The 12,083-nt window shown below is 33.6% G+C and overlaps 1 protein-coding gene across 1 annotated transcript in view; it reads right to left on the bottom strand.

Annotated features, from left to right (window-relative positions):
- Positions 1 to 460: 460 nt before the first annotated feature.
- Positions 461 to 12,083, bottom strand: part of PTPN4 (protein tyrosine phosphatase non-receptor type 4) — a gene marked incomplete in the record, with an annotated part of 1,345,721 nt that continues 1,334,098 nt past the window's right edge. Inside the window, 1 exon segment of the mRNA XM_053698088.1 lies at positions 461 to 739. Coding sequence (XP_053554063.1) covers positions 656 to 739 — 84 coding nt within the window.

Consider the following 12,083-nt stretch of genomic DNA (forward strand, 5'->3'; position numbering starts at 1 on the left):
TTACTATACTTGTGAATGATGTGTCAACATTTTTTTTTTCTTTTTATATGGGGTGTCAGCATTTTTTTTTGTTCAGTGTGGACTTGAGGTTTGCAGAAACCTCTTAGCTTTAACAAATGAGTACAAATCCTGTGGTATAGAGTATATATACACTCTGATGCCCAGTTATGTGAAAATCCATATATTACATATGGAAAGTAATTTTCAAGCCTTGTTTGCTATGGACTTCTGTGTGTGACCACATATGCATACACATGTTTATGCGCTACCATAGAGACTAGCAATAAACAGTTCTAAAATGTATTATTGCGAACAGGCAGGGAATATGTTAATCTAGTGAGAAATTGTGTTATTAAAGCAAAATTACATAAATAAAATCCATCATTGTTTTTTGTTCACAGCAAAGCATGAGAGTGATTTTTTTTTCTTTAAAAAAAAAAGTCTCCTGATGCATGAGAAATGTAGTTTCAGAGATCTATTATTCTTGTGTTTGTTTCAACATAAAGTGCAGCAGTGCTGAAGTTTCAAAGTCCTTTAACTCCTGGCCTGGACCACCGCAACCTGCAGGATGAGCTGGTGTTCCAAGAGCCGCTGGTCCTAGCTTCAGATGTTTGATGGTATTCCTTCATTTATATCCCAAGCTCACACACAATACTTATGAAGTGACGTTTCTTAATGGTTTGACTAATCCTTCTTTGGATACCTTCAAGATTGCTTCACACACAAATCTGTATTGACTCTGAAACAAAAAAAAAACAGAATTAATAAGGTTCAACAAGTATGATAGAGAAAACATTATAATACTATAAATACAATTATTTTATTTTTTTTGCATTTATTGTATTTTCTGAATCCGCAATCGTTTCCCACAGGGAATTTTATGTGTTAGTGAGCGGTAACACTTGTAATTTTATAACATTTATATTTTTATAAAATTTGTATGGAAATTCTTGTGTTATTGAGAATTTGTTATATAGTTAAAATTAGAGTCGACTAGCACTTTCCTCAGCAGTGTTGCATTTCTCTTTGATCTCTCTACACATGCATATGATTTATACTTACCTGATAAATTAATTTCTTTCATAGTGGTGAGAGTCCACGATCCATTACTCATGAAAATTAATCTTCTCTACCACTAGGAGGAGGCAACGAGTTCCACCCCTTCCACCTTACACATACTTCAGTCTAATGTATAGCCAAGCAAGTAAGGTAAGAAAAAGGAAAGAGCCATAAAAGGAGAAGGAAAAAAAAGTGTGCTGAAGAAAAAAACTAAACCCAGAAAAACACAAGTGTGGGGTCTCGTGGACTCTCCCCACCATGAAAATTAAATGAATTTATTAGGTAAGTAGAAATTATGATTTCTTTCATATAGGTGGTGAGAGTGCACAATCCATTACTTATGGGAACTAATACTGTAACCAAGCTGTGGAGTCTATGAGTAATAACAGAAAGGGAGGAATGTAAAAAACATTGTTTTATTGAAGAATAAATTCCACAATCTTTATTATATATAACAGTGTATTTTATATATATATATATATATATATATATATATATACATACATATATATATATATATATATACATACACACACAGTATATATATATATATATATATATATATATATATATACATATATATACACACACACACACAGTATATATATACATATATATACACACACACACAGTATATATATACATATATATATACACACACACACCGGTATATATATATATATATATATATATATATATATATATATATATATATATATATATGTCAAGTAAAGAGCACTCTCACCTTATTTCTCATCTGCCAGGGTGCCAGCGGTTCAATATGTAGGAAATAGGAAAGCACTCTCTGGTCTTTTTAACAAAGTGGTTTATTAAATCAAGCGTGACGTTTCGGGGATACACTCCACTTCCTCAGATATATATCAGGGATCACAATTTCAGGTCCTAAGCTACTAGCCAGGCCAAAATCTTACTCGCCACTTCTGATCCCATCCATTACCCGCCCATACCACACCCACTGCATACCCACGCCACGCCCACTACGCCACTCCTCTTTTCATATGGTTTTTGCAAAACATCATCTTGTGCAGTCAGTAAAAGTTTGCATGTATCCAGTGCAGGTAGGCTTCTTTTCACATCAACTTACTGAATTTTCAAGAGTTGTTGCTATGCAAAGCTCAGGGAAGCCTGATAAAGGAACTTGTCTATAGGATTTCTAAGATCTCTGGTAAACATTGTTTTCTATGGTTGTCTTATAAGCTTTCTTTAGAAGTATTTTCTCAGTTTTCACTTGATCCAGTAACAGGCAGATCTTTCTTTTTTGGCAAATTCTTCTGGATCTTTTATATCTCAGAGGGGTTGTTGCTGCTATTTTTTTTATCTAGTTTTGGCTTTGAAACAACTATCTGTAGGCTCCCCTATTTAAAACATCTATATATAATAAGTTAATATATAAACACACAAATATTTAATAACTGCACAAATAAATACTAGCTATTACAATACCACCGGTGGTAAAATACTCAACCCAATAAAATTTAATAAGATAAATAAATAAATAACAATGTTATGCGACCAAACGCTAAAAGAAGATCCAGTCCGTGCAACTTAGTTCATTAATTGCAATATAACGGATTTTAGGCCACAGTTAAGTTCGTGATTTAAGGCAGTAGATTATTCAGTATTGCACAAAGTCAGTTATATCCAATTAGACACGGTTATTCCTACAGTAAGTAGATGATTCCACACTGCTATCGTAAGTACCTTAGAGCTATAGGACCTCACATTCGCACAGACTTCCTTACTTTCAAAGTCTCAACCGGGAGATGGAAATCACTTGCTTAGGCGTCCGGGTCCAGCTCGTATCGGTCTTTCTTCCAATTCGTTAGGGAACCTGTAGCGTGTGACGTAATCTGAACCGTCACGTGGGCTCAATCCTCCAATCAGCCGAGGGGTTTCCTCACTGTCAGTCCCAGTGCGGGAGATTCGAAAATAGTAGACACAGAGCGCTCTGATATACTAACGTGAGACCTTTAGTTAAAAGGGATCCAAGTCCATAGATACATCTACGCGTTTCAGCCGTTAAGAGGCCTTTATCAAGATGCTTAATCAGATCCCCTACTGCCTATTTATAGCCTTATCCGTTTCCTGTTAGTTTTTGGTCGTTATTTGATTGGTTGATTTCAATCTCCATATAAGACATTGTTAATTACAATAGCATTTGTTCTTTTTCTCTACTAATACATATTCAATATTTCATAACATTTTTTCATTTATTATCATAAATAGACGCTAAAAATATACTTTTATACCTAAAATATTTTCTAAAAAACTTCAGTTACATTTACAGACATTAAATAAGCAGTTGATAATGACAATAATAAATACATAAAAATAATATTATAACAATAGAGTTATACACTTAGTGTATTCTAAAATTAATGTGAAGACATATCTTAAAGGTACACTAAAGCCACTTATATTTAAACTCCATAAAAATTAATCAAATCCAAAATTTCAATTTATAAATATCATTAAAAACAACCAGTTGCTATCTTTTAATATAAAAACATTTGTTCATTTTCAGAATGATTGTATCCTTTTTTTTCTTTCTTATTCATTTGATAACAATAAATAAGCTTTTAAAGAAGGCAATAATATATATATATTTTTCCCTCATTGTGACAACAACAGGGAGGATATGATTAATGTGTTCTAAAATTAATTTGAAGACATATATTAAAGGTACACTAAAAAACAATTTATATTTTAACTCCCTGGAGATTTATTGATACAAAAGTTCCAAATATAAATACAATTATTAAGAATAAAACATACATAGGGTTACCAATTATTCTCTTTTTAATGTAAAAATGGATTTAAATCTAGTTCCACATTTAACCCTTCTGGTACTAATGAACCAAAGCTATAAATTAATTCTGCCTCCTTATATAAAATTAATAATCACCACCTCTACCATCCTGTTTAACTCTTTTTATACCCCACCAGCGAAGGTCATTAACATAACTATTATGACATTCCTTAAAATGTTTTGAAACATAATGGCTTTCAAAGCCATTTTTAATATTATTAACATGGTCTCTAATTCGATCTCTTAGTTTTCTCTCGGTTTGACCTAGATATTGCCTATTGCAAGAATATTGAAGGAGATAGATCACCCCCTTATCACTACATCTAATTAGATCCTTAATCATATGTGTGGTCCCTGGTAGTGGAATTAATTTTCTTTAGTTTAGTACTAAATTTACATGCTACACAACTATAACAAGGGAAAAATCCTGTTAGTTTGGATCCGGTTAGATCTACATCAGACATGTTGGTACTTTTCCTATACATGCTTGGGGCTAGATTATTTTTCATATTTTTTGCCTTGGTGTAAATTATATCAGGGTGTCTTTTCACGTGATCTCCTAATATGTGATTTTTTTTTATAAGATGCCAATGTCTATTTAAAATAGACTTTATATGGCCATGTTGAGCATTGAATTTAGTTATAAAAGGAATATTAAGTTTTTCTACCTGCTCATTAGGTTCAAAATGCCCCCTTTCCTTACCTCCAAGTAGCTCTCCCCTATCTTTCAATCTAGCTTTCTCCATTGCCTTGCTTTCCCACTCAGTTATGCTAATATTTTTATGGGTTATTTAGAAGAGTTTTTTATTTTTAATGGAGTGTGGGGTGCGAACTTGGTATCCTATAAAAGATTTATAGATGATATCTTTATAATTTGGGATGGTGATATTGAACATCTCAATTTATTCTTGGAAGATCTTAATCAAAACCATTTAGGCTTAAACTTCACAAGTGAAATTAATAATAAAACACTACATTTCCTTGATTTAGAAATAAACATTATAGAACAGAAGATTCACACAAAAAACGTTTTTTTTAAAAAGTTGACGCGAATAACTACGTTCACATGTAAAGTTGCCATTTGTCAAAATGGATTGAGAACATACCCACTAGCCAGTTCACTAGAATTAAGAAGAATTGTAGCAACATTGAAGATTTTGAAACTCAGTCACTAGTTTTAAAAGAGAGGTTCCTTGATAAAGGTTATGATGAAAATAATGTAAGCAAGGCAATGGAGAAAGCTAGATTGAAAGATAGGGGAGAGCTACTTGGAGGTAAAGAAAGGGAGCATTTTGAACCTAATGAGCAGGTAAAAAAACTTAATATTCCTTTTATAACAAAATTCAATGCTCAACATGGCCATATAAAGTTTATTTTAAATAGACATTGGCATCTTATAAAAAAAGATCACATATTAGGAGATCACGTGAAAAGACACCCTGATATAATTTACACCAAGGCAAAAAATTTGAAAAATAATCTAGCCCCAAGCATGTATAGGAAAAGTACCAACATGTCTGATGTAGATCTAACCGGGTCCAAACTAACAGGTTTTTTTCCTTGTTATAGTTGTGTAGCATGCAAATTTAGTACTAAACTAAAGAAAATTAATTCCACTACCAGGGACCACACACATATGATTAAGGATCTTATTAGATGTAGTGATAAGGGGGTGATCTATCTTCTTCAATGTTCTTGCAATAAGCAATATCTAGGTCAAACCCAGAGAAAACTAAGAGATCGAATTAGAGACCATGTTAATATTAAAAATGGCTTTGAAGGCCATTATGTTTCAAAACATTTTAAGGAATGTCATAATAGTAATGTTAATGACCTTCGCTGGTGGGGTATAAAAAGAGTTAAACAGGATGGTAGAGGTGGTGATTATGAAAGATTAATTTTATATAAGGAGGCAGAATTAATTTATAGCTTTGGTTCATTAGTACCAGAAGGGTTAAATGTGGAACTAGATTTAAATCCGTTTTTACATTAAAAAGAGAATAATTGGTAACCCTATGTATGTTTTATTCTTAATAATGGTATTTATATTTGGAACTTTTGTATCAATAAATCTCCAGGGAGTTAAAATATAAATTGGTTTTTAGTGTACCTTTAATATATGTCTTCACATTAATTTTAGAATACACTAAGTGTATCACTCTATTGTTGTCATAATATTAGTTTTATGTATTTATTATTGTCATCATCAACTGTTTATTTAATGTCTGTACATATAACTGAAGTTTTTTAGAAAATATTTTAGGTATATTTTTAGTTTCTATTTATGATAATAAATTAATTTTTTTTATGGAATATTGAATATGTATTAGTAGAGAAAAAGAACAAATGCTATTGTAATTAACGATGTCTTATATGGAGATTGAAATCAACCAATCAAATAACAATGACCAAAAACTAACAGGAAACGGATAAGGCTATAAATAGGAAGGGGATCTGATTAAGCATCTTGATAAAGGCCTCTTAACGGCTGAAACGCGTAGATGTATCTATGGACTTGGATCCCTTTTAACTAAAGGTCTCACGTTAGTATATCAGAGCACTTTGTGTCTACTATTTTCAAATCTCTCGCACTGGGACTGACAGTGAGGAAACCCCTCAGCTGATTGGAGGATTGAGCCCACGTGACGGTTCAGATTACGTCACACGCTACAGGTTCCCTACCGAATCAGAAGAAAGACCGATACGAGCTGGACCCGGACGCCTAAGCAAGTGATTTCCGTCTCCCGGTTGAGACTTTGAAAGTAAGGAAGTCTGTGCGAATGTAAGGTCCTATAGCTCTAAGGTACTTACGATAGCAGTGTGGAATCATCTACTTACGGTAGGAATAACCGTGTCTAATTGGATATAATTGACTTTGTGCAATACTGAATAATCTACTGCCTTAAATCACAAACTTAACTGTGGCCTAAAATCCGTTATATTGCAATTAATGAACTAAGTTGCACGGACAGGATCTTTTTTTAGCATTTGGTCGCATAACATTGTTATTTATTTATCTTATTAAATGTTATTGGGTTGAGTATTTTACCACCGGTGGTATTGTAATAGCTAGTATTTATTTGTGCACTTATTAAATATTTGTGTGTTTATATATTAACTATTAAATTCTATATATTTTAACTATTTATGCAGTTATTAAATATTTCTGTGTATATATATTAACTTATTATATATATATTTTAACAGACAACCATTGAATTACCTCATTACTGTTATACTTTTTATTTACATCCTATCCTATAAGAGGAAGTAATTTACAATTTATTTGTTAACTCTTCTTAATTAATAGCCCTCATTCTATATACCTTGCTTCCTAGCGCCACATCTATCTTTTTATATCTTGTTTTCACTTGAATTGCTTTCAGAGTGCAATTTTTTTTTATGTGTGCAGGTATATAAACTATGTGTGAAGTTTAAAACTTTATCTTTATGCCTATTTAAAACATCCCTTAACTCTGTCATCCTTTCTCTAGAACACATACATACATATTTACACACCTATTTACATACACACCTATTTACATACACATATACACAAACATACCCACTTATTTACACACATATTTACACACACAAATATTTACACATACCATACATACATACACACATATTTTAACATACACCCATATATTTACACAAACACACATTTTTACACACACGATACATATACACTTATTTACATACATACACACATACATATTTAAACACACACACATACACCCATATATTTACACATACACGATACATACACACTTATTTACATACATACACACATATTTACACAAACACACACACACGATTACATACAGTACACACTTATTTACATACATACATACTCTCACACACATATTTACACACACACACACTTATTTACATACGTACATACATACACACGATACATACATATTTACAAACTGGATAAAAAATAGTAGCAACAACCCCTCTGAGATCTAAAAGATCCAGACGAATTTGCCAAAAAGAAAGATCTGCCTGTTACTGGATCAAGTGAAAACTGAGAAAGTACTTCTAAGGGGACCAAAGAAAGTGTATGACAATCCTAGGAAACAATGTTTACCAGAGATCTTAGAAATCCTATAGACAAGCTCCATTAACTCATCTCAAATCAGGCTTCCCTGAGCTTTGCATAGCAACAACTCTTGAAAATTCAGTTATTTGATGTGAAATGAAGCCCACCTTGGATACATGCAAACTAATTTAGTAATAGTTTGAACTGTGCCTTACAAAAAAAGAACATGTGCTCCATAAAACTGAACAAAGCCAGAGTACAGACATTAATAACGCCACTAAAAGAGCTGCAGGAGAATTTGTCATTCACTTTTTTATGCTACAGATTTCAAGAGCACACACATCAATCTTCCCCCAAGATCTTCATTTATCTTGTTTTCAGAGCCGGTGGGCAGGAGCCCAGGGCCGGACTGGGAATAAAAAGCAGCCCTGGAAAAATATGAAGACCAGCCCTATTTTCCGTTGAGTCGGTAGAAAGCACATGCACCATTTTTCTCAAAGGGGATTACTGAGACACTTATTCCCCAATATTTTTTTCAGAATTTAATTATATTACTTTGTATTAAATAAAAAATGTCAGATTGATGTTATATAGCAACCCAGTTATATCCATTAGTCACCCCTTTAAATTGTAGCTTTCTAGCCCCAGCTGCTGCAGCCCACCGGGAAAACTCATGGTATCCTGGTAGGCCAATCCGGCAGGGCAGGAGCCGTTACTAAGATAACAATCTGCAGCTAGCTGGGTCTGTTAGGGAAGGGATATTTACACAGCCAGACACTTCTTTCCTGTACCGGAGGATTCTACGATCTGTATTAGTGCTGAGGGTCACCAGCAGGTACAGGTTCAAATGCAGTGATCTGCAGCCTGATCCTCCACCCTCTAAGTCACTGCTTGCTGCCTTGCAAAACAGTCACCGGCCGCTGCACTCTCCATACAATAGATCAGGACCCGATAAGACCTGATAGCCACTGACTTACCTGCTGACACAAAGCAAGGATGGATCCGATTTTACACTCTTGACAGGCGTAGTGTCCTCAATCTCATGCAGACTAGACTGACAATCTTCATTAATAGTGCCGCACTGACTCACAAAGAGACCAAGCTGCCACCACCTCACATGTGCAGCAGTCCACCAAAAACTTGTAACACATTTGGGATTTTAGTTGAGGTTGTGACTGTACCATAACTTACTCGCCCCTGCATACATTTCACTCGCCAATTACGAGTTGGCGAGTGGAGTTTTTGAGCCATATATATATATATATATTTATACACATACATACACACACACACACACACACATATACACAAACATTCATACAATATACATACATACACTTAAAATTGGCAAACAGGCACAAAACTCTAACTGAGACAACCAAGTAGCTGCCTTGCAAATTTGATTAACTGAAGCCTCATTCTTTAAAGCCCAAGAAGTTGCAACTGATCTAGAAGAATGAGCAGTTATCCAATGCGACGGAAGCTGACCCTGTCTCCAAATAAACTTTGAAAAACAAAAGCAGAAGACTTCTGACCCTTCCTAGGACCAGAAAAAAGAACAAACAAAAACTGGAAGCTTTTCTAAAATCTTTTTAGCATCAATTATATATTTCAAATGCCCAAACAACATACAAGTAATGCAAATAACTCTCAGAAGCATTTTTAGGATTAGGACACAAATAAGGAACAACAACCTCTCTGATAATGTTGTCTCAAAAAACCACCCTAAAGGGATATGAAACCCAAAAATGGGCCGGCTGCTAAGCTTACATTCCTGCTTTTTCAAATATATAAGATACCAAGAGAATGAAGAAAAAACGATAATAGGAGTAAATTAGAAATTTTATTAAAATTGCATGCTCTATCTGAATCATGAAAAAAAAATGGGTTTCAAATACCTTTAAGCAAAAAATTAACAGACGTCCAAAAAACAGCCTTATCCTGATGAAACATGAGATAAGAAAGTTCACAAGAAAAAGCAGATACATCAGAAACTCTTCTAATATGAACCAGAGCCTGAACAAAACTATGAACATCAAGAAGATTAGCAATCATTCTGTGGAATAAAATTGAAAAAGCAGAAATCCGCCCCTTCAAAGAACTAGCAGATAGGCCCTTATCTAGACCATTCTGCAAAAAATTCAATAAGAGAAACCCCTGTCTAATCATCAACCTGTAGACTGTGAGCTCTCCGGAGCAGGGCCCTCTTCCTCCTGTACTAGATTTGTTTAGTTAGTTATGTTTTGTATTTTATCACAAATCATTGTCATTGTATACCCCTATCTTTGTACCCAGCGCTACAGAATTTTGTGGTACTATACAAATAAATGATAATAATAATAATTTTCATTCCATCAAGTTCATAGACTTGAGATCTAGATGGAAAAATGGACCTTTAGATAGGCGGTCTGACCGCAGAGGAAGATGCCAAGGAGGCCTACATAAATCACAAAGATAAACTTTTTTTCCTCTTTCAAGAGAGACCATGACTAAAAAAGCTTGAAGAAAAAATGGGGTTTATTTAGCAGTGCTAAAAAAAGCTAAGAAATGATGATACCAATCTAATTTAAGTTTTATACAATCTTGTTTATTTAAAAATTCTTATAACACATAAAAACAACAGCAAATGCTATTCCTAATTAATAAAGGGACGTCTCCCTTATACAACACTTATAAAAACAGACTAGAACCATATATTGATAAACCCTAGAATTCCAGGTATAAAGGAATTAATTCTCTAGATAACATATGGCAAGCAACAAATTTCTAAGATAAATGGTGAATTGAATATTTAAAAGGCACAAATGTATCAATCCTAATATATTAAAAGCAAATAGATTCAGCGCTAATGTTCAAATTGATTAAATTGTAATTAGAAAGTGAGCGTAACGGCTTTGGTTCAATTGTGATTAGAAGTTGAGCGTAACAGCTTTACAGTTCTTCAGTAACAAATACCATTATAAAGTTACACAGTTACTTTCCATGGACATATAATTGGCTCAGGTGTGCTGAATAGTTAAAAAGGCAAAAAACAGCCGTTATTCTGATTTAGGTGCCAAAACAATCGTGGTTAATGGAAATGGTTAATTTAACATATGAATACCTTGATGTCTTTAAAGTTCAGTTTGCTTGTTTTAAAAACCATAGTGCAAATTAGTGTAGAGGTACCTTAATCTGTCCTGGTTGCAACCGCTGATATTCTTCACTGTGAGGGATTCACAGACTGTTAGTTCCTGGTGCTTCTGATAAGTCACCTGATTCAGAGGTCAGGGGTGATGATAGTTATCCTTTTTTTTTTTTTTTTCCCTTTCTTCTTATAGCCCAAATATTGTTTTCATCTGGGTTCCCTCAGACTTCTTAAGGTTTGAAGAAATCTTTGGTCAGTGTTTAGCAGTAACACCGTATTCCCTGAAGTTACCAAAGGTAGATTTTAACTTGCAGGGTCAGGAAAAAAGTTTAAAGTTGCAGGGTCACAAAGCTTTGTGACAGTAGTAAATTAAGTTTAGTAGAGTGTAGCAGGTCCCATTCAAAGCGTTTCACCCTTCTGGGCTTTATCAAGAATGCTTATCCTGCTAGCTTCTGGCTTTTTAAAGGTATGAATGTGTTTTGATTGGTTCCTTCATTTCCTTTTTTTTGGTAATGATTGTTTCTGTGTTGTTATTCAGTTACTTCATACGCAAGGAAGAGAACTTATCATTTCTGCTTTATTAGCATTCACACAATTTAAATTATATATTTCAATTCTAAAGTGCCTTTATTAGATAATATACATTTAGATCGTGTGAACTTAAAATTACCTAAACTGAAACGAAAATATAAGAATCAGAATCATCATTCCCATATCTAGAATTATTGTTAGTGGGTAAAAATTAACGATATATACATATTCCTTTTCAACAAAGGATAGTAAGTTCAACAATTTATAAATTTGTAACAATTTAAAAATGGACGAAACGAAAATATAAGAATCAGAATCATCATTCCCATATCTAGAATTATTGTTAGTGGGTAAAAATTAACAATATACAGGTATACCCCGCTCATACAGCGGGTTAGGGACCGGAGCCCCGCTGTAAAGTGAAAACCCCCTTAAAGTGAAACAAGGCAGTTTTAGCTATCTTTTCACTTGCCAGTGTGTTTAAAAAC

The sequence above is a fragment of the Bombina bombina genome, chromosome 1, assembly GCF_027579735.1.
Source record: "Bombina bombina isolate aBomBom1 chromosome 1, aBomBom1.pri, whole genome shotgun sequence".
Classification (NCBI taxonomy): domain Eukaryota; kingdom Metazoa; phylum Chordata; class Amphibia; order Anura; family Bombinatoridae; genus Bombina; species Bombina bombina.